Source organism: Oncorhynchus keta, chromosome 28, assembly GCF_023373465.1.
Source record: "Oncorhynchus keta strain PuntledgeMale-10-30-2019 chromosome 28, Oket_V2, whole genome shotgun sequence".
NCBI lineage: Eukaryota > Metazoa > Chordata > Actinopteri > Salmoniformes > Salmonidae > Oncorhynchus > Oncorhynchus keta.
This window is the reverse complement of record NC_068448.1, coordinates 11,036,901-11,061,777: the sequence shown is the minus strand read 5'-3', so window position 1 is coordinate 11,061,777 and position 24,877 is coordinate 11,036,901. Positions and strand designations below refer to the sequence as shown.

The 24,877-nt window shown below is 42.8% G+C and overlaps 1 protein-coding gene across 1 annotated transcript; it reads left to right on the top strand.

Annotated features, from left to right (window-relative positions):
• Window positions 1–9,819: 9,819 nt before the first annotated feature.
• Window positions 9,820–23,923, top strand: LOC118360609 (eukaryotic translation initiation factor 4B-like; the record flags this gene model as incomplete). Its single annotated transcript, XM_052484179.1, has 11 exons — window positions 9,820–9,949; window positions 11,283–11,420; window positions 12,669–12,874; window positions 13,504–13,620; window positions 13,777–13,827; window positions 21,335–21,407; window positions 21,524–21,755; window positions 21,878–21,973; window positions 22,189–22,329; window positions 22,472–22,509; window positions 22,621–23,923. Coding segments are annotated over 8 exons (1,038 nt in total), but the record flags the coding sequence as incomplete, so codon positions are not given.
• Between the last annotated feature and the right edge of the window lie 954 nt (window positions 23,924–24,877).

Here is a 24,877-nt window from a genome sequence, read left to right as displayed (position 1 = left end):
CAGTAAATAACAGTAGCGGGGCTATATACAGGGGGTACCGGTACAGAGTCAATGTGCGGGGGCACCGATGTCGAGGTAATTGAGGTAGTATGTACATGTAGGTACAGTAATTAAAGTGACTATGCATAGATGAATACTTAGAGTAGCAGCAGCATAGAAGAGTGGGGGGCAATGCTGAGCGGTGATGTACTGGGCCGTATGCACTACCCTCTGTAGTGCCTTGTGGTCGGAGCCTGAGCAGTTGCCGTACCAGGCAGTGATGCAACCCGTCAGGATGCTCTCGATGGTGCAGCTGTAAAACCTTTTGAGGATCTGAGGACCCATGCCAAATCTTTTCAGTCTCCTCAGGGGGAATAGGTTTTGTCATGCCCTCTTCACGACTGTCTTGGTGTGCTTGGACCATGTCAGTTTGTTGGTGATGTGGATGCCAAGAAACTTGAAGTTCTCAACCAGCTCCACTACAGCCCCGTCGATGAGAATGGGGGCGAGCTCGATCCTCCTTTTCCTGTAGTCCACAATCATATTTTTTGTCTTGATCAAGTTGAGGGAGAGGTTCTTGTCCTTGCACCACACGGTCAGGTCTCTGACCTCCTCCCTATAGGCTGTCTTGTCGTTGTCGGTGATCAGGCCTACCACTGTTGTGTCATCAGCAAACTTAATGATGGTGTTGGAGTCATACATGGCCCTGCAGTCATGATTGAACAGGGAATACAAGAGGGGACTGAGCACTCCCCCCTGAGGGGCCCACATGTTGAGGATCAGCGTGGCGGATGTCTTGTTACCTACCCTCACCACCTGGGGGCGGCCCGACAGGAAGTCCAGGATCCAGTTGCAGATTGAGGTGTCTAAGTCCCAGGGTCCTTAGCTTAGTGATGAGCTTTGAGGGCCCTATGGTGTTGAATGCTGAGCTGTAGTCAATGAATAGCATTCTCACATAGGTATTACTTTTGTCCAGGTGGGAAAGAGCAGTATGGAGTGCAATACAAATTGCATCATCTGTGAATCTGTTGGTGCAGTATGCAAATTGGAGTGGGTCTAGGGTTTCTAGGATAATGGTGTTGATGTGAGCCATGACCAGCCTTTCAAAGCATTTCATGGCTACAGGTGTGAGTGCTATGGGTCGGTAGTCATTTAGTCAGGTTACCTAAGTGTTCTTGGGCTCAGGCACTATGGTTGTCTGCTTTAAATATGTTGATATTACAGACTCAGACATGGAGAGGTGGTCAGCGCATGCTCGGAGTACACGTCTTGGTAATCCGTCTGGCCCCGCAGCCTTGTGAATGTTTACCTGCTTAAAGGTCTTATTCACATTGGCTGCGAAGAGCGTGATCACACAGTTGTCTGGAACAGCTGATTCTCTCATGCATGTTTCAGTGTTATTTGCCTCGAAGCGAGCACAGAAGTTATTTAGCTCGTCTGGTAGGCTCGTGTCCCTGGGCAGCTCTCGGCTCTGCTTCCCTTTGTAGTCTGTAAGGGTTTGCAAGCCCTGCCACATCCGACGAGTTTCGGAGCCGGTGTAGTACGATTCAATCTTAGTCCTGTATTGACGCTTTGCCTGTTTGATGGTTCGTCGGAGGACATAGCGGGATTTCTTATAAGCTTCCGGGTTAGAGTCCCGCTCCTTGAAAGCGGCAGCTCTACCCTTTAGCTCACTGCGAATGTTGCCTGAAATCCATGGCTTTTACTCCAATCGTCATATTAGAGTAAAAGCAAAGATACCGTAAGAAAATTAAAAGTGAAAGTCACCCAGTAAAATACTACTTCAGTAAAAGTCTAAAATTATTTGGTTTTAAATATACATTAAGTATCAAAAGTAAATGTAATTGCTAAAATATACTTAAAAAGTAAAAGTATAAATAATTTCACCTTGCTTATAGAAAGCAAACCAGATGGCACGATTTCCTTGTTTTTTAAATTTACAGATAGCCAGGGGCAAACTCCAACACTCAGACATAATTTACAAATTATTTGTGTTTAGTGAGTCCACCAGATCAGAGGCAGTGGGGATGACCAGGGATGTTCTCTTGATAAGTGTGTGAATTTGACCATTTTCCTGTCCTGCTAAGCATTCGAAATGTATGGAGTAAAAAGTACATGATTTTCTTCAGGAATGTAGTGAAGTAAAAGTAAAAATTGTCAAAAATATAAATAGTAAAGTACTAAAGTAGTAAAAATCTACTTAAGTAGTACTTTAAAGTAGTTTTACTTAAGTACAGCAATGGAATTTAGTTCAACTACCACCAAGCTACTGCAAAATGTACATGTAGTCCACTACTCCCCAACAATGGTCAGCTGACACAGTCGGAATTCAACGATACCATTTGAGTTGCACTTTCTTGGATCATGTAGAATTGACCTCAAAATTCCACATTTAGCCAGATATCCCTGGTGTTACTTAACAGGACTAGATGTTCTGCCCTCCTCCCAGGGTTTTCCTGTCAGCCTGTTGTGTGGAGTGAGCTGTGAGCTGGACACAAAGGGGTGGGATAAGTCAGAGAGGATAACAGCTGAAGTATAATGAAAGTTATTTGTTGGAACAATCTCCACCAAGTTGACCCGAAACAGTTTCACTGACATTACAAAATCTGTCTTTTTTGCAGAGGAGTTGTCTCACCTTCTGTACACCATTGGCTGTTTATCCTCCCTGTGCAAATAAACCAGCTTATTTATCAAATGCCAGCCCAGCCAAACGCTCCTTATTAAAACAGGAAAAACAGAATTAGCTCTATGTGAGTGAGGAGTTTGGTAGGATCAGGATGTTCAGATCACATCATATTTATACAAAACATGCCCGTGGGAACACAAACAGGTCTTTTTTTAAAGCAGACACATAAAGCTACGCAATCAAATGCACAACAATAATACAAACTGTTATTCCTTGGTTTCTTTTCTTCATTTTCCCAACTATGAGAATCAGAGAGATGCCTAGATACCACAAGGGTGAAATTATGACCTCAAGTGGGCCCTTTATTTGAAGCATGCTATGTATCTGGCACCACGTGTCCATAGTTGGCCCATATTATCTCCTGACTGTAGACATTACAGCTGAGATCACACACTAATCATCAAGGCCCAGACAGATCAGACAGACACACTGAGAAATACTAGCTATCTTGAGCTGAACGTTGAAATAATTTCTGTACCCATACACACAGACTAATGGGAAATCTCAAGAATTAAGATAATTAAGAGAACTGACTTATTAACTACCAAAGCTGACAAAACTGCTGACAACAAGTAGATGTAAAAACGTCTGTTTTGAATTCATCTAGATCACCACTCCCTCGTGTGGTAGAATATTGCTGAGGATATCAACCATCTACACTCTCTCACTCCCTCGACAAAGCAATACTTAATCTAGCCTTTTGGGGCCCCAAAGCAATTCTACTGTTTTTGCCTTGGGGCTAGACTAATTTACAAATCTAACAGTTGTTAGCTGACATGGGCTAATTGAGTGACTGTCAGTGACTGACATAACAAGAGAAAAACTGCTGATGCACAACCAAATGTCAAACTTGCACCTTGTAAGTTATACAATTCTAACTCTCAACAGTAAAAAAAATATTTTTGCAGTTTTAAAGTGTGTTTTTTTCCCCCATCAAAATCTGTCAGTTTAAGCTAGAGACACCAGATTTTTTGCGTGGGCTCAATCCACTGCATCTGCCCATGTCTGCCTTCTGCATATGACTCTCTGGAAAGGGGAGACTCTCACGAACACAATGGTGTTCTCCGTTTTTCTCTATGACCACAACAAGCGTCCCGGGACTCGTCTGAATGTATCCCATACAAACAAATGGAAGTACAGCATGGAGGTAGTTTTGCGCCCCCAAAACTATGGAGTTTAAATATGTGTAAAAAACAAAACGTCCTAGATATAGGACCAACATTTTAAAACCTTATTCCTTATGATTTATTTTATTTTTTATATATTTCTTGCAATTTATGAATGTGTTATTCAATTAGTTTCTATGGGCTATAGCAGTAAATGCCAAATGCAGTATTTATCAGATTATATTATATCATTTTTTGGGATACCTAAAGGGCTCATGCACATTTTACCATGGGGCAGAGAATTCTTTTTCGATTTTATGACAAACTGTATGCAATTCTACAAATTTTGCCATGGGGCAGAGATTTTTGTTGTTGCAGTTTTACTGTTAATTTCTTACAATTCCACAGATTTTTCTGTGATTTATGCCATGTTAATGATATCTGAGTGAGAGTGACTATCAAAATCAATGGGGGACCTCTGGGCACGTGCCCTGCGTGAGCAGTCAGTATTCTGCCATTATTACTGGCTAGGCTAACGTACTTATCTAAAAAGTGTTGGCTGACATGGCTAATTGAGTGACTGACATAACAAGGAACAATTTGGTGATGCACAACTTGCACCTTGTGTACTCTACTATTCTAACTCGAAGTTCAGACCTGACTGAGTTACTGCAAAAAAAAATGTTATATATATTTTTATTTTTGGTCTGGGGTTCCCTAGCGTCCTGGGGCCCTAAGTGACCACTACGTCATTTATGCCTGTAGCCAGTCCAAACTTCATCAAAGGGATGTCAATGTTATTGTTCATGAAATCATCTCCCATCCATGGTAAAATCAAACCCAGGTCAGTTAACAAAGTCCTGTATCTTAGATTCCCAACCTAGATTCCTCTGTCTCCGCTTAGTCTCTCCTCATCAGTGCTCTTCAGTAAGGATGAGGAGAGCTGACATTTTTGTGATGCAGGCATCTGTAAAACCTCAGGAGACTAGTTTGCCTGCCAAGAGAGAGAAGGGAGGGTGTCATTAAAATGGGGCTTTAGCATTGTAATTTAATGCCACCCCTGCACTCTTTACTGCCACTGCTGCACACACTTGAATAGTTTCAGATGGAGCGTGATCCAAAGCAAACATCCCCCTTATCGCTGTAAAATCATATTAAACTAATTTACCAGCCCTTTTCTCAGCTCTGCTGTTTGCAAATCAAGGAGTGTGAGAGAACAGATCTTTAATCAATCACGCAGTTCATCTGCATACCTTCTGCAATGTTGACAGACCTGCCTTTTGGGGAGCTCACACGTAGATGTCACTGCAAATAACACAATCCATGTGGAATTTAGTGCAGCTGGACAGCCACTGCAGGTATGGCTTTACCAACCTCCCCCTGCAGGTTTAAACACATTTTCTGACCTATTCCATGTCTTTCTACAGCTCACTCTGACATCTTTGTTCATTGTTTTCAAGACAGATCAAACACAGCTTGAAAAGCTTGAAAACGTGTTTATGTGATTTCATTGCTAACAATAAAATAGTATAATTAAGAATAGTGTTTACTTCCAAACTTCTAATTGCAGTAATTCTCTGAGCATGGTTTGGACTATATACAATTATTAAAGAATTTGGTTAAAGGACTTGGTCCCAGCATGGTCAGTGTGGTTCTTTCTAAAGAGACAGTGTGTGGTCAAGTAAGTCTTATGATCGTGTAAGTAATGAGCTTGAGCCAGCATTCCTTCTGCTTTCTGTGTTGAAAAATCAAATAAATGAGTAACCACAGAATAATCTTGGGTGGACCTGGTTACGCTGTTCCCAAGGGAGATCATCTTGCCTTTTTAAGCCTTTTAGTGTAATTCATTTGTTTTGGTTATTACATGCCAGTTACACATTTAGAGTGAAACACAGCTTACTTTGCGAATAGCTGATTCTACAGGCTATATTATAATACCATCTGAAAACGGATAAAGTGAGAACTATAACAAGTGAGCTGGAGGTGTTGCACTGTGAAGCCACAATCTGTAGATGCCAAAATGAGGCCATGTCAGTGTGAATAGGGGAACACATGTCACCCATGGAATGTAATAAATATCATAACGTAATATCATTGGTTAAGAGCATCAGAACTACACAGAAAACATATCTGTCAGGAGAACTTTAGATCATATGTCGGTGGAACTTGCAGTGAAATGAGACATCGGTTCTAGTGACAGATCTAAGGAACTGTGCACTCATCACTTGATGAGGTTTTTAAGTGTAACCTTTATTTAACTAGGCAAGTCAGTTTAGAACAAATTATTATTTACAATGACAGCCTAACAGGGAAACAATGGGTTTACTGTCTTGTTCAGAACAATAGATTTAAAACTTGTCAGCTCAGGGATTTGATCCAGCAACCTTTCAGTTACTAGCCCAATGCTCTAACCACTAGGCTACCATGCCACCTGAGATGTCCTTGAACAAGTCCAATTTGTTATTATTAATCCATTGAGAAATGTTCTATGAGTGTTATGAGATGCTGTTGAAAGGGTACTTACAGTACAGTAGTCGATTAGCAGGTGCTGACTGATGCTTTTCGGGGGAACCAAGAGTACATTCCAAAAGCAAAAGGACAAGAACTCACTTAGTGACAAAAATCTTTTAAAAAAATATATATATATGTATATATAAACTTTCCCAACAATAAAAAAAATAACCCTGAAACACTGAATAATTCTCTATCATTCCATGTATTCTGTGAAAATGGTACCCATATGTTTTGTGGATATACACTGTACTGCTGGTATTGTACAAAAACATATCTGTCAACAATTAATCCCCTGCACACACACACACACACACACACACACACACACACACACACACACACACACACACACACACACACACACACACACACACACACACACACACACACACACACACACACACACACACACACACACACACACACACACACACACATCAACCATAATGAAATGATTTCCAGTAAGACTCTCTGTAAAGGAGCAGGGAACCCACAAGTTGAGCCGAGTCCAACCGACCAGACTGGCATCCACAGCCTTGTGCTGTAACAAGGACCCTGTGATGGTTATGGGAAAGAGAGATGGAAGAGAGAGCATACACTTGGCTCACTGGGTTTTCCATTCTGTCATCTACCAGCAGCTTCTAGCTTAGCAACATACAATGGCGCAGTCTTATAAGTCTACTAAACAAAATCTGACTCAAAATGAGTCAGACCACACAAAGATGTATTGTGTCCAATGTAAATTGTAACAGTGTTTGTTAAATTAATTTGACTTGATCTATGATCTAATAAGCAACACTCGCAAAGACAAAAAAAAATCTATAGACATACACACACACACACACACACACACACACACACACACACACACACACACACACACACACACACACACACACACACACACACACACACACACACACACACACACACACACACACAATCAGGCCAGGCTCCAGACCGGAATAACTAATTTCCTGCCTAGTCATTGAGCAGAAACTCTGACGTTCAACGGTGCTTTCCATCATCATGAGGGTTTAGCCTAAGGCAAAAACGAATGGAAAATATGTGTACAGTATATCAAATGAAGGACTACAATATGTAGAAAAAAAGAGGTAGGGAAGTGCTGCTTAGGTACACAATAGTAGATTTTGGTAGACAGAGGGTGCTCTTTGGTAAATGGGGTAAATTGATCATGGTAAAGAAAGGAGGACCAAGGCACTCTTCGTATAATTAATAAAAATACCATTATTTGTATGGAAATGTCACGCCTATTCCTGTTGCCTCCTGATACTTTGCCATTGGACAAACAGATAACAATCAGGGACAAACATGTACAATGAAATGGTTTCGCAATTGAGCAGTCAAAATGTCCTTCAGTATAACAGCAGTATCTTTTCACTTAACAGATAGAAATGACCTTATGACATATTTGTCAAGCACAACCGAATATTATCCAACTAGCAGGTTAAGTCAAACCAAATAAGATAGTAGTGGAAGACCAAGGTTTTCATTACAAAGTTTTATCACAGTGACATTGTACTTCCAAGTCTAAGTCTACAGGCTACTGTGTGGAATGCATGTGGATTCCTGTTGTCAAAACACTGATTGAAGTGTTTTGGAGTAACTAAGTATTTCAGATCTTGGTTTCGGTAGCCAAGGAAATGAGTGAGGGAGTTAAGATCTCCCCTTGGCCCTAACCTCTGACTTGTGTGATACGCCACATCCGCATGCAGCCACACACACAATAAACCCATCCAAAATACTGTCTGTGTTCTTCAAAAGTTATAAGGCATGGGGAAGCTGTTGCCACAGTAGCTCCAAAGTTTAGGGCAAAACATACAATGCAAAAAGGGGACGTTTTGAGCAGACAGACATACTGTAGCCAACACGTGCATAGTTATTATAATATATGCTTGAACCAAGTAATATTTCCACTTACCTTATTGCTTAATAATGCTTACATATTTTGCAATTCTCATCACACATGTATATTTGTTTATTTTATTTATTTAACTTTATTCTGTCCTATTCTACTGTTTCTTAGTCTATGCTCTTACATTGCTCGTCCAAATATGTATATATTCTTAATTCCATTCCTTTACTTTAGATTGTGTGTATTGTTAGATATTACTTGTTAGATATTACTGCACTGTTGGAGATAGAAACACAAGCATTTTGCTACACCCACAATAACATCTGCTAAACATGTGTATGTGACCAATAACATCTGCTAAACATGTGTATGTGACCAATAACATCTGCTACACGTGAGTATGTGACTAATTACATCTGCTAAACATGTGTATGTGACCAATAACATCTGCTAAACATGTGTATGTGACCAATAACATCTGCTACACGTGAGTATGTGACTAATTACATCTGCTAAACATGTGTATGTGACCAATTACATCTGCTAAACATGTGTATGTGACCAATAACATCTGCTAAACATGTGTATGTGACCAATAACATCTGTTAAACATGTGTATGTGACCAATAACATCTGCTAAACATGTGTATATGACCAATAACATCTGCTAAACATGTGTATGTGACCAATAACATCAGCTAAACATGTGTATGTGACCAATAACATCTGCTAAACATGTGTATGTGACCAATAACATCTGTTAAACATGTGTATGTGACCAATAACATCTGCTAAACATGTGTATGTGACCAATAACATCTGCTAAACATGTGTATGTGACCAATACCATCTGCTAAACGTGTGTATGTGACCAATAACATCTGCTAAACATGTGTATGTGACCAATAACATCTGCTAAACATGTGTATGTGACCAATAACATCTGCTAAACATGTGTATGTGACCAATAACATCTGCTAAACATGTGTATGTGACCAATAACATCTGCTAAACATGTGTATGTGACCAATAACATCTGATAAACATGTGTATGTGACCAATAACATCTGCTAAACATGTGTATGTGACCAATAACATCTGCTAAACATGTGTATGTGACCAATAACATCAGCTAAACATGTGTATGTGACCAATAACATCTGCTAAACATGTGTATGTGACCAATAACATCTGCTAAACATGTGTATGTGACCAATAACATCTACTAAACACGTGTATATAACAAATAACATCTGATTTGGATGGATATTCTCCACTCAGAACAGACCAAACACCTTTTCTACCAAATACAGTAAATGGCATCATATTAAGGTCATCATGCAATAGGATTAGCATAGTGAATATAGGCATATGTTCACTGTGCTAATTCTACTGTATTTTAGTCTATGCTCTTACATTGCTCGTCCAAATATTTATATATTCTTAATTCCATTCCTTGACGTTGAATGTGTGTATTGTTACTTGTTCGATATTACTGCACTGTTGGAGATAGAAACGCAAGCATTTTGTTACACCCTCATTAATAACTTTTGAAAACCTCTCATTCCGTCAATTAGGCCTAGCCTGCTCTCCAGTGGTGATAGAGTGATCTACACCACAGTGATAGAGTGATCTACACCACAGTGATAGAGTGATCTACACCACTGCAAATCACGAAAACACTATGCGCAGCATGCACGCGGATACTTGTGTGCGTCTCCATCCAAGATACTTGCCCGCGTCTCCATCCAAGATCCTGGCAGTTGTTCTCCAACATTGCGACGTCAGGTGAGAATTATGTTAGCTAAATTCTGCATGGGCCGGGTGTTTATAGAAAGGGATGGATTTACCGTTTTGAAATGCATACTTTTTCCGGGTGTGCCGACTTCACATGCTTTGTGTCAGGAGGGGCTGTATCGTGGCGGACGCTGCAGGGAGGGAGTGGGTATGGAACCATGTAAACATCGCACTTTACAGGGTAACGTTATTTTTCTCCGAAGACCAGCTGGTCATTGTGCACAGGAATGATCATGCGCCATCATAGATAGTATGCAACTGTCGCAGTCCCAAACAAACTATGTCAACACAATGAGTTATATCTGCAGGGTTGTAGAAATATGTACCCAAAGTTATATAGACACTTGACCTGACATCTATGTAAACAAAGATTAGACAGCTGTCTAGCCTCCGTTGACAGTGTCTGGGGCATGCGTAGTAGACCAGGGTGGGGGGTAGTTTATGTTTTTGTGGTGCGTCAACATCTGATGGAGGAGGGAATGGGTAATGGCCTCATTTCATGCTCTTCTGCAAGTCTGTAAAGTGAACATCCACATTACACACGGTTCTGTGACCCATGTGGCGGGCTTGGAATGACCCTGTTAGTCTCTTTGCAGGGATATTATTTTCCGTCAATGACTCACTGCTAAGTGCAACATACCCAAACACTTTTGCCTGATTCAATCCCTTTGGCCCAAAAGCAAGCCACACTGAGTTGTACACTACTGGGATGGCCAGGTTACCCGTCCACCCTTATTGCTGGAATCATAGTGTCGCTACCCTGGGTTTATAAGCGCTGTGCTTTTGCGGCACAGTCGATAGCGTGCCGGACCTCTGGCTCGAATGTCGAGGGTTCGAGACCTGCTGTAAAGCATAGTGTAAAAAATATATGATCCAAGCCAGCACAATAAGGCCAAAGACAGTATGAAGATATGTTACATGTCCTTCTCCACTATAATCCCCAATCACACTTGTAATGTGTAAAAAGAAAAACGTCATGACGATGTTGGCTAGCTAAACTAATGCGTGGAAACACGTAATCGTGTTTAGCGCCGAACTGCGCATTTGCAACTCAAAGGCACTCCTTCAATATAAAGTTGTTTTTGACAACAACAAAAAATGAAAAAGTGTCTTTCGGTCACTTTCACGAGATAGGAGTAATAACATGTTCAACTATTTAACACATTGGCTCGAATCTAGGTTGTGCCTTTAGATTTCGAGGGAAATTCTTCCATAGAGAGGGGGGTGCAGCAGCACTACCATTTTCATGTCACAGTGAGTCTTGTCAGAAACTTGCCAAAGAGCTGTTTGACCATTATACAATGTCACCCTCTCCTCACAGCAGCTAAGGAGAAGGGGAATAAGACCCTATCCCTGACTAACTTCCTGGCAGAGGACAAGGGGGGTAATGCACCCCCTAGTTACCCCCCCACCAAGCCCACTAGCAGCTGGGCCGAGGAGACAGATGACCTAGACACAGAGGGTGAGATTCTTCAGAAAAAGGATGCAGCATCAGAGTTATTTGTTCTCCTTTCTCCAATACATTGAGTGTTCCCAACCAGGATAAATGTTGTTAAGATTTGGCTACTGTAACTCATGTAGGCCCAATCCCGTTCTGTGACATTCATCTCTGGTCAGTACACAGAACAGCATCGGACCCATCTTATCGTAAGGATCTGTACATACCAAGGCAGCATCTTAAAAGGGAAATTTGCAGTTTAAACAATGACAAAAATTGCGACCCCGGCACTGTTTTTGGCAACTATCTGAGGATTGGGGCTGGAGAAATGTAACCACTCTCAAATTCATAGACAGAGCTATGCATGCAATGACACATCATCCATGAGATCAAAATTATACTTTCAACCATGTTTTGAGGCTATAAAGTGTTTGTTTACAATTACATTGTTTATAAACAATGGAGTAAAAGTGAAAACTGTAACTAGGCCACTCAGGAACATTCAATGTTGACCTGGTAAGCAACTCCAGTGTATATTTGGCCGTGTGTTTTAGATTATGGTGCTGCTGAAAGGTGAATTTGTCTCCCAGTGTCTGTTGGAAAGTAGACTGAACCAGGTTTTCCTCTAGGATTTTGCCTGTGCTTAGCTCTATTCCATTTATTTGTATCCCCCCCCAAAAAACTCGCTAGTCTTTGCCAATTACAAGCATACCCATAACATGATGCAGCCATGATCATACTTGAACATTTGAAAAGTGGTGCTCAGTTATGTGTTGTGTTGCATTTGCACCAAACATAACACTTTGTATTCAGAACATTAAGTTCATTTCTTTGCCACATTTTTAGCAGTTTTACTTTAGTGCCTTATTGCAAAAATGTATGTTTTGGAATATTTGTATTTTGTACAGGCTTTGTTCTTTTCACTCTTTTTACTCTAGGTTAGTATTGGGGAGTAACTGCAGTGTTGTTGACCCATCCTCAGTTTTCTCCTATCACAGCCATTAAACTCTGTAACTGTTTTACAGTCACCATTGGCCTCATGGTGAAATCCCTGAGCGCTTTCCATTAAGGTGTATTGTGTGTAGGTGAGAGACACAAAATCTGAATTTAATACATTTTAAATTCAGGCTGTAACACAACACAAAGTCAAGGGGTGTGAATACTTTCTGAAGGCACTGTATATTATTAATTTGAAAGTTTTAAAAATCATGTTCAATCATCGATTGGCCCTTTAACCTCCAATCCCTCTAAATTTCTCCCTTCTCCCTCCAGTATCCACCTCCTGGCATACAGAGGAGGATATTTCCCGGGCCCCAGCCATCGACCGCTCCATCCTGCCCACAGCACTCCGTTCAGCCCGGGAGCCAAACGTTGACCGCTCTTGTATTCCTTGCGGTCCCCCTTACACCGCCTTCCTGGGCAACTTGCCCTACGACGTGACTGAGGAATCCATCATGGACTTCTTCAGGGGCGTGGGGGTAAGTGCATTTCACATTTAGCACATGTTTGGCCCGACCCAAAACATAACATTTAAGCCTAAATCTGTTGTGTTACACAGTTAATTCCTTTGTGGGTCCTCTGTAGCTCAGTTGGTAGGGCATTGCACTTGTAATGCCAGGATAGTGGGTTCGATCCCCAGGTCCACCCGTACGTAATATGTATGCAGGCATGACTGTAAGTCTCTTTGGATGAAAGCATCTGCTGAATGGCATACATTATTATAAGCCCTCAAACTGAAATCTGGACCTTGAACGCAGTTCCACTGCTTTTTTCTTTCCTTCATTCTATCCCTCTAATCAGGGACTGATTTAGACCTGGGACACCAGGTGGGTGCAATTAATTGTCAGGCAGAACAGAAAAGCAGCAGTAGTCCGGACCTCGTAGAGTAAGATTTAAATACCCCTGTTACCCCTGTTAATATCCCTGTTATAACGTATTTGCCAACTTGCTGCTAGAATTTGTTCAATTAAACCCAGACATACTATATCTTTGTTTGACTCTGTCTGTCTGTCTGTCTGTCTGTCTGTCTGTCTGTCTGTCTGTCTGTCTGTCTGTCTGTCTGTCTGTCTGTCTGTCTGTCTGTCTGTCTGTCTGTCTGTCTGTATAGATCAGTGCAGTACATCTTCCTAGAGAACCCAGTAACCAAGACCGCTCGAAGGGTTTTGGCTATGCTGAGTTTGATGATGTGGAATCTCTCCTGAGTGCCTTGAGTCTAAACAAAGAGGTTAGTCCATTTTACAAAGTGAGCTTCAAGGAAAATAGTCATTAGGTTTAGCCACTAGCTGGTGAAACGGCAGTCAATAGGTTTGGCCACTAGATGGCACATGTCATCCATTACTTTTTTAATGTTGTTTGCTCTTCTTCCTCTTCCTCCATGCAGAACTTCGGAAACAGAAGGATCCTTGTGGACATTGCAGATTGGTCTTGTTGGATTTGACATTTTGAACATTGAGATAATAAAGACATGATAGATCAGACGCATAGTATATTAAGGAGTGAGATCTGTAGAAAGAGAGTGGCTGTGGAATGTGTTGGGTGGACGGGAGGAGATCAACGGATTGCTATTGGGGAGACGGATGGACATCTGTGGACTAGAAGGAGGAGGGGTTGAGGTCAGGAGGTGAGGTCAGATCCCCTGAAGGTAAAGGTTACTAAAGGTTTACTACCCTCTTCCTGTGGAACCATAAGATTTAAGGATTGGAGAGAAGGAGGATTGTCTTAAGGGGGATGTATATAACTGTGATGGTGAGAAATGTTGGTCTGTCTGACCCTTTGAGCAGAATTAAATTTGGTTAAAGCTTCTCTAGAGTCTGTGAGTTATTTACTCTGAAAAATAAGAACCTAACAGTCTAAGGACAAAGGTGTGAATATTATGTTTGCGTAGCTACAGTACAAAAGCTGAAGAACATACATACACACATCTAGGTACTTTTTTGCAGGTGATGGAGTTATAGGCGAACTCATGAAAAAGGAAAACGCCACACGATGCTGTTCATGCTCCCAGGTGATTTTGTTGCAATGTTTCGACCCTTCATCCCTTAGGTCTTATCCCAAGATGGCATAGCAGTCAGACGCCCTTTGTCCTCGTCTTGGTGTATATATTTACACCTTTCTTCGCATATCTTTTATATATTTTATTCTCCAAAACCTCAACTTCAAAACACTCACCAATTAAAAAAAAAAAAAGAAGTTATTATTTACCTCAAATCTGAAATCCACAATAGAAGCAATAGCCAGAAGCTAGCCAGTCTACTGGCTAACGTTAGTATTCAGCTAACCACTGTTTGTGGTCATCAGCTATCCTTTAGCTCGAAAAGCTATCGCCAGTTTTGTACAACGCGACTCAGACCAGAACATACCGGACCTATTTTTCTTTCCATATCCCCGGAATTTCAACCGCAAGCTCTGGACATTTACACCCGGATCTCGCAGCTAGCTGCTATCCATGTAACTATTGGCTTACGTCTATCCCGGAGCAAACATCAATTATTCCGGAGCTAGCCAGCTGAAGAGTTCAATCAGCCACTCCTGGGCTACAATAACCTATCCGGACCCGTTTTACTGCCGATGTGGAGCCCCACTGGACCTTCACGACTGGACTACCGACGTTATCTGCCCGAGGGAGTTATCCAACTGGTCCCTCCGTCGCGACATTACCTGAACGCCCATCTAGCTAATCGTTAGCTGTCTTATCAGCTGCTATCTGAATAGGTCTATCGGACAATTTTTCTTGGGTCACTATAACTATATCTATTTTGTCAATTGGATTGATCCCCTCTACCACACGGAACCCCACTAATCTACCGACGGAAAGGCACGAGGTGGCTAAAAACAGACCTCCATCCTATGCTAGCTGGATGGCACGGCTAGCTGTCTGAATCGCCGTGACCCCAACCAACCTCATTACTCAATGGAGCCTTATGATCACTCAACTAAGCATGCCTCTCCTTAATGTCAATATGCCTTGTCCATTGCTGTTCTGGTTAGTGTTTATTGGCTTATTTCACTGTAGAGCCTCTAGTCCTGCTCACTATACCTTATCCAACCTATTCCACCAACCACACATGCGATGACATCACCTGGTTTCAATGATGTTTCTCGAGACAATATCTCTCTCATCATCACTCAATACCTAGGTTTACCTCCACTGTATTCACATCCTACCATACCTTTGTCTGTACATTATACCTTGAAACTATTTTATCGCCCCTAGAAACCTCCTTTTACTCTGTTCCAGATGACCAATTCTCATAGCTTTTAGCCATACCCTTATCCTACTCCTCCTCTGGTGATGTAGAGGTGAATCCAGGCCCTGCAGTGCCTAGCTCCACTCCTATTCCCCGGGCGCTCTCTTTTGATGACTTCTGTAACCGTAATAGCCTTGGTTTCATGCATGTTAACATTAGAAGCCTCCTCCCAAAGTTTGTTTTATTCACTGTTTTAGCACACTGCCAACCCAGATGTTCTAGCCGTGTCTGAATCCTGGCTTAGGGAGACCACCAAAAATTCTGAAATGTTCATCCCTAACTACAACATTTTCAGACAAGATAGAACGGCCAAAGGGGGCGGTGTTGCAAACTACTGCAAAGATAGCCTGCAGAGTTCTGTCCTACTATCCAGGTCTGTACCCAAACAATTTGAACTTCTACTTTTAAAAATACACCTCTCTAAAAATAAGTCTCCCACCGGTGCCGCCTGCTATAGACCACCCTCTGCCTCCAGCTGTGCTCTGGACACCATATGTGAACTGATTGCCCCCAATCTCACAAAAAACTATCAATGAACCTACCAGGTACCACTACAAAGCCGTAAACACGGGCACCCTCATAGATATCATCCTAACCAACTTGCCCTCTAAATACACCTCTGCTGTTTCCAACCAAGATCTCAGCGATCACTTCCTCATTGCCTGCATCTGTAATGGGTCAGCGGTCAAACGACCTCCACTCATCACTGTCAAACGCTCCCTGAAACACTTCATCGAGCAGGCCTTTCTAAACGACCTGGCCGGGGTATCCTGGAAGGATGTTGATCTCATCCCGTCAGTAGAGGATGCCTGGTTATTTTTTAAGAATGCCTTCCTCACCATCTTAAAAAGCATGCCCCATTCAAGAAATTTAGAACCAGGAACAGATTTGGCCCTTGGTTCTCTCCAGACCTGACTGCCCTTAACCAAAACAAAAACATCCTATGGCGTTCTGCATTAGCATCGAACAGCCCCGTGATATGCAACTTTTCAGGGAAGCTTTTCAGGAAACCAATATACACAGGCAGTTAGAAAAGCCAAAGCTAGCTTTTTCAAGCAGAAATTTGTTTCCTGCAACACAAACTCAAAGTTCTGGGACACTGTAAAGTCCATGGAGAATAAGAACACCTCCTCCCAACTGCCCTCTGCACTGAGGATAGGAAACACTGTCACCACTATAATCACTATAATTGAGAATTTCAATAAGCATTTTTCTACGGCTGGCCATGCTTTCCACCTGGCTACCCCTACCCCGGTCAAAAGCACTGCACCCCTCACAGCAACTCGCCCAAGCCTTCCCCATTTCTCCTTCTCCCAAATCCAGTCAGCTGATGTTCTGAAAGAGCTGCAAAATCTGGACCCCTACAGATCAGCCGGGCTAGACAATCTGGACCCTTTCTAAAATGATCTGCCGAAATTGTTGCCACCCCTATTACTAGCCTGTTCAACCTCTCTTTCGTGTCGTCTGAGATTTCCCAAAGATTGGACAGCAGCTGCGGTCATCCCCTCTTCAAAGGGGGGACACTCTTGACCCAAACTGCTACAGACCTATATCTATCCTACTCTGCCTTTCTAAGGTCTTCGAAAGCCAAGTCAACAAACAGATTACCGACCATTCCGAATCCCACCGCTATGCAATCTGGTTTCAGAGCTGGTCATGGGTGCACCTCAGCCACGCTCAAGGTCCCAAACGATATCTTAACCGCCATCGATAAGAAACAATACTGTGCAGCCATATTCATTGACCTGGCCAAGGCTTTCGACTATGTCAATCACCACATCCACATCCTCATCGGCAGACTCAACAGCATTGGTTTCTCAAATGATTGCCTCGCCTGGTTCACCAACTACTTCTCTGATAGAGTTCAGTGTGTCAAATCGGAGGGTCTGTTGTCCGGGCCTCTGGCAGTCTCTATGGGGGTGCCACAAGGTTCAATTCTTGGACCGACTCTCTTCTCTGTATACATCAATGATGTCGCTCTTGCTGCTGGTGAGTCTCTGATCCACCTCTACGCAGATGACACCATTCTGTATACTTCGGGCCCTTCTTTGGACACTGTGTTAACAACCCTCCAGGCGAGCTTCAATACCATACAACTCTCCTTCCGTGGCCTCCAAGTGCTCTTAAATACAAGTAAAACTAAATACATGCTCTTCAACCGATCGCTGCCTGCACCTGCCCGCCTGTCCAACATCACTACTCTTGACGGCTCTGACTTAGAATATGTGGACAACTACAAATACCTAGGTGTCTGGTTAGAATGTAAACTCTCCTTCCAGACTCACATCAAACATCTCCAATCCAAAGTTAAATCTAGGATTGGCTTCCTATTTCGCAACAAAGCATCCTTCGCTCATGCTGCCAAACATACCCTTGTAAAACTGACCATCCTACCAATCCTCGACTTCGGCGATGTCATTTACAAAATAACCTCCAATACCCTACTCAATGAATTGGATGCAGTCTATCACAGTGCCATCCATTTTGTCACCAAAGCCCCATATACTACCCACCACTGCAACCTGTACGCTCTCGTTGGCTGGCCCTCGCTTCATACTCGTCGCCAAACCCACTGGCTCCAGGTCATCTACAAGACCCTGGTGGGTAAAGTCCCCCTTATCTCAGCTCGCTGGTCACCATAGCAGCACCCACCTGTAGCACGCGCTCCAGCAGGTATATCTCTCTGGTCAACCCCAAAACCAATTCTTCTTTTGGCCGCCTCTCCTTCAAGTTCTCTGCTGCCAATGACTGGAACGAACTACAAAAATCTCTGAAACTGGAAACACTTATCTCCCTCACTAGTTTTAAGCACCAACGGTCAGAGCAGCTCACAGATTACTGCACCTGTACATAGCCTATCTATAATTTAGCCCAAACAACTACATATTTCCCTACTGTATTTATTTATTTATTTTGCTCCTTTACACCCCTTTATTTCTATCTCTACTTTGCACATTCTTCCACTGCAAATCAACCATTCTAGTGTTATACTTGCTATATTGTATTTACTTCGCCACCATGGCCTTTTTTGCCTTTACCTCCCTTATCTCACCTCACTTGCTCACATTGTATATAGACTTATTTTTCTACAGTATTATTGACTGTATGTTTGTTTTACTCCATGTGTAACTCTGTGTTGTTGTATGTGTCGAACTGCTTTGCTTTATCTTGGCCAGATCGCAATTGTAAATGAGAGCTTGTTCTCAATTTGCCTAAATAAAGGTGAAATAAATCAAATAATGCATGTCCTAGGTTGGAGTGGAAGGACCTACAGTTGAAGTTGGAAGTTTACATACACCTTAGCCAAATATATTTAAACTCAGTTTTTCACAATTCCTGACATTTAATCCAAGTACAAATTCCCTGTTTTAGGTCAGTTAGGATCACCACTTTATTTTAAGAATGTGAAATGTCAGAATAATAGTAGAGAGGGATTTATTTAAGCATTTATTTCTTTCATCACATTCCCAGTGGGTCAGAAGTTTACATACACTCAATTAGTATTTGGTAGCATTGCCTTTAAATTGTTTAACTTGGTTCAAACATTTAGGGTAGCCCTACCACAATATGTTGGGTGAATTTTGGCCCATTCCTGGTGTAACTTAGTCAGGTTTGTAGGCCTCCTTGCTCTCACACGTGTTTTCAGTTCTGCCCACAAATTTTCTATGGGATTGAGGTCAGGGCTTTGTGATGGCCACTCCAATACCTTGATTTTGTTGTCCTTAAGCCATTTTGCCACAACTTTGGAAGTATGCTTGGGGTCATTGTCCATTTGGAAGACCCATTTCCGACCAAGCTTTAACTTCCTGACTGATGTCTTGAGATTTTGCTTCAATATATCCACATAATTGTCCCTCCTCATGATGCCATATATTTTGTGAAGTGCACCAGTCCCCCTGCAGCAAAGCACCCCCACAACATGATGCTGCCACCCACGTGCTTCACGGTTGAGATGGTGTTCTTCGCTTGCGAGCGTCCCCCTTTTTCCTCCAAACATAACGATGGTCATTGGCTAAACAGTTCTATTTTTGTTTCATCAGACCAGAGGACATTTCTCCAAAAACTACGATCTTTGTCCACATGTGCAGTTGCAAACCGTAGTCTGGCTTTTTTATGGCAGTTTTGGAGCAGTGGGTTCTTCCTTGCTGAGCGGCCTTTCAGGTTGTGACGATATAGGACTCGTTTTACTGTGGATATAGATACTTTTGTACCTGTTTCCTCTAGTGTCTTCACAAGGTCCTTTGCTGTTGTTCTGGGATTGATTTGCACTTTTTGCACCAAAGTAGGTTCATCTCTAGGATAATAATAATATTATTATTATTATTATCTCTAGGAGACAGAACGCCTCTCCTTTCTGAGCAGTATGACGGCTGCGTGGTCCCATGGTGTTTATACTTGCGTACTATTGTTTGTACAGATGAACGTGGTATCTTCAGGCGTTTGGATATTTCTCCCAAGGATGAAACAGACTTGTGGAGGTCTACAATTTGTTTTCTGAGGTATTGACTGATTTCTTTTGAATTTCCCGTGATGTCAAGCAAAGAGGCACTGAGTTTCAAGGTAGGCCTTGAAATACATCCACAGGTACACCTCCAATTGACTCAAATTATGTCAATACGCCTATTAGAAGCTTCTAAAACCATGATATAATTTTCTGGAATTTTCAAAGCTGTTTAAAGGCACAGTCAACTTAGTGTATGTAATCTTCTGACCCACTGGAATTGTGATACAGTGAAATAATCTGTCTGTAAACAATTGTTGGATAAATTACTTGTCTTGCACATAGTAGATGTCCTAACCGACTTGCCAGAACTATAGTTTGTTTACAAGAAATTTGTGGAGTGGTTGAAAAAACGAGTTTTAATGACTCCAACCTAAGTGTATGTAAACTTCCGACTTCAACCGTATTACTGAGGTTGGTGTATGTATTCCATGCCCTGCCAATTTCAATTCCATCCAACTTTTTAAATCAAATAAATGGCCTGCTCCCCAACTTTATTTGGAATGGAAATACCTTAAGATTCAAATGGACTGTTTTACACTTGCTTACATTCCCAACAGAATGCACACAGAAATGTCACATCTCTGTTGGAGATGCAAAGAGCACAACAGAACCCTATTACATGTGCTCGTCATGTGACTAACATCTTTTGGGGATAATGTCTGTGCTAGCATTTCATTGTGTCTAGGAATTTACATCCCATCCATCTCCACGATTTATGTCTGTTGGGAAATGTAAATATTGGTGATCGATGTCAGAATATTTTTTTAATCTAGGTCTAATTGCTGCAAAACAATGTATACCCATTGATTGGAAAGCCTCATGCTCACCGTCAATACCAAACTGGAGGGTTGACAATCTAGTAACCTCCCTTTAGATTTGGTATATTATAAAGTTAAACAAAAACTGAAAATATTTGACAAACTTTGGAAAATATATGTTGATCACATTCGACTTTTGTATAGTGGGTGTTGTGTTTTTGTTATGTTGTTTGTGAAGTCTTGTAGTATGACTAATATTGTATTTTTGCTTCCCTCGGGTAGTTTTGACTGTCGCGCCGGTGGTGGTGGTTGTGGTGGTGGTGGGGGTCGCAGGGCATTTGGCACTGGCTACAGGCATGATGAGGAAGGACAGGATAGCTACCGGCAAGATGGCTACCGACAGGATAGCTACTGACGGGATGACACCAGGGTAGTGGGGATCACAATAGTGACCGTGGTGGTGACCGATACGATAGACCGGAGGAAAGCCATTGTGACCGAGGTGAGAAGGTTTTAAATAAAATTGTAATTCTTAATGTGCACTGTCCCAGCCACACAGTACAAGGGTGTACATTAAAACCTCTCTCCTTTTTTTTTGTCCTCTATGGTCATACCCAGGTGCTGTGGAGAGGCCCAAGTTGATACTGAAACCCTGTAGCCTACCTAAAGAAGTGGAGCAGAGCAGTGCCCCGTCTGCCCCCTCGGACAGGGCTGCCTCCATCTTCGGTGGGGCCAAGCCAGTGGACACTGCTGCCAAGGAGAGAGAGGTGGAGGAGAGGCTGAAGAGGGAACAGGAAAAACTGCAGCGAGAGCTAGAAGACAGAATCACCGACCACAATCCCAGAGAGAGGTATGTTACGAAAGGAAAGAAGATCATAGGCTAACATGAGGAAATGGAGTATGTCTGTAGAATAAACTTAAATTATACTGTGTTATGTTATCTTTGACTCATTGATCCTGACCATCCCTCAGGCACCCCAGCTGGCGCAGTGAGGACCAACCTGCAGGACGCTCTCAGACTGGCAGTGAGTCTTCCCAAACCAGACAACCGTGGCCAATCTAGCAGAGGTGAGCAATTTACTGGTTATGATGGGTAATTGAGTCAGTGACGATATCAGTACTCTATTCTCTTAGACACCTTCAGAGGCTAATGTTGAGGTTCAAGCAGGCTCCTTTCCCAGGGTTGGTATAAAAGCAGGACACTCATTTCCTGTTGGACATTTGTTGACATAGGACAACAGTCATATAGTGTTTTTATTTTATTCTTCCTCTCTGATTCCCAGCCTCCAAGTGCAGGGAGAGCGAGCGCTCCACCTCCCAAGGAGAACGCCTGGGCCAAGAGGACCACACCTGTTGGGGGCTCCAGTGAGGGCGAGGCCCGGCCACCGTCTCCCCCGCAATGACACACCCCTACAGCTCACCAGGTTAGAGGTCATCCTGTAGATTAATTCTATGGTACACCTCACCCTACAATCCACAGTCCCCTAACTGAAGGTAGTTTTATTGCACCTAACTGAAGGTAGTTTCATTGACATCTGTCCTTTTTGTATTTTCCCACTCCTCTAGCTTAGCTGATGATGAAGTGCCTCAGGCAGATAAAGAAGGTAAGCATTGATTGCTGACAAACTGAATGTAACTGCTATATTCAGGTTTTAGGGATTTTCAAACGTTTCAATTGAAAAACGGATCTACTTTTCCCCCCCAATTCTCTTCAGAGGTCGATCGCAGCGAATAGATACAGTATGCAGCCTTGATATAATGGACGCAGACCCACATGACAATATGGAGGACAATGCATAGGGAGGGTGAATGAAAGAAGTGAAGGAGATGGAAGATGCAAAGAATGAGGTCTGCCCAGCAACCTGGCTGGAGCAGCTCTACAGCTCCCTTTCTGCAAACCTGCTTAAAGAGAAACCCACCCCACTGCCGGCTGGCTGCACCTTCAAGATTGGACCTAAACATAGAGAAATACTAGTCTGGGTAGTCTTTTTAGCCAACATTCCACTTCTTGTCACTCCTGACAATTTTCCAAATCTTTGGCAAGGAGTGGTATGTAATATATCAAAACAGAGACAGCAACCAGGTGAGAGAAATGCTGGACGGGTTTTTAATAAGGTTGAATTTGTCATTATAAAAAAAAATGTAAAAGGTGGGGTTGAGAGATGTGTAGCTACATGCGTCTTCACCACCCGCCAGTCTAGATGCTGGACTATGTAGGTTCTCTGAGCTCTAAACCTGGTTATACTAATGCTGGAGGGTCTATCTCAGAGGGACAGACTGGAGTTTTAAATAAAAGAAAAGACAGGAAAGTCCCCTGTTTTAAGGGGCACAAAAAAAATGTACTGTGGGGTATGCGATGTTTGTGTTTCTCTGATCATCATCTGTAGCCGTCATTAACTGGATCTTTTCAGCCACCGTCCCAATATACCGCCAATGGCTTCCTCTCCAGAAAGGAAACGCTTCCTTCCTTCCGCCTCATCCGGACCTGCCTGGAAATCTCCTGGCAACCATGTCATGAAAAAAATTGTGTGAACTGTCCTAAACGTATTGGAGGCATGATCTTCACTCACTCTTATCCATGGGCCATGTGTTGAATGGAATTGAATGCAGAGGGTGTTTTTGACATTGTATGTACTGTATGTAACCCCACTATCACAAGTGAAGAAGCACATCTCATTGGATGTTTGTTTCTCTATGTAACGTGCATGACTGTGGAAACAGACTCATGTGGTTCTTTAAGCCATGGGAATGTTGAGATGGATTTCATCAACTCCATGTGGGTAGGTCACAGAGTGGGAGAGATTTACCAAAGTGGATGTAAGGAATGTATTTTATGGTATACCACTACTAAATTATGCAAGTTTTGATTTTCTGAATCTAACCCATCACTTCACAGCTTAGTGCATTATTCACCCATTTTTTCAGTTTCTTCTGTTGAACTGGGCTATAAGTTTCTCTGTCACATTTTAGGTTCTCTTGTTCACTTCAAATAGATAAAAAATACAATATTTGACTGTTGATCTTGTAATATCCTGTATATCCTAACCACCCCTTCCACCACACCCCTGACCCCTGTGACCTTAAGCTGGGTTTTGGCCCAGGTTGTGACCTCTGACATTCAGTTCTCCACTTCAGAACGCTGATGGGAAACAGGCATTGCTGTGTAACTGAGGAGAGAGGGAGCGATGGGAGTAAGCTGTGGTCTGAGGACGTCGTGGGTCCTGAGGCATATACTGTAGTCTGAGGGTGGGGGGTCCTGGAGTGAGCTGTAGTCAGAGGAGGGGGGGGTTCCTTAGGAGTGTGCTGTAGTCAGAGGAGGGGGTTCCTTAGGAGTGTGCTGTAGTCAGAGGAGGGGTTCCTTAGGAGTGTGCTGTAGTCAGAGGAGGGGGGGGTTCCTTAGGGGGTTCCTTAGTGTGCTGTAGTCAGAGGAGGGGGGGTTCCTTAGAGTGTGCTGTAGTCAGAGGGGGGGTTCCTTAGGAGTGTGCTGTAGTCAGAGGAGGGGGGGGTGCTGTGTAGTCAGAGGAGGGGGTTCCTTAGGAGTGTGCTGTAGTCAGAGGGGGGGGGGTCCTTAGGAGTGTGCTGTAGTCAGAGGAGGGGGGTTCCTTAGGAGTGTGCTGTAGTCAGAGGAGGGGGGTTCCTTAGGAGTGTGCTGTAGTCTGGGGGAGGGGGTTCTGAAGGAGTGTGCTGTAGTCTGGGGGTGTCCTGGGAGTGTACTGTAATCTGGGGGTGGGGTCTTGAGGCGTATAATACAGTCTGCGGAGGGGGGTGACAATCTGAGGCTGGAACAGCTGCATGTCCTCTGAGTAACTGGTGAACTTGACATTTTCCCAGCATCTCTTCCTGCTTGTCTCCCATATGGTCTATTCCTGTACACGGAGGCAGGCAAGCTCCTCTGCCCCCGGGGGAAATCTACATGTCCTATCCAGGGGGGAGATGAACTCCCCGGCTGTGTTCAGTCAAGGTTAAGTGTGG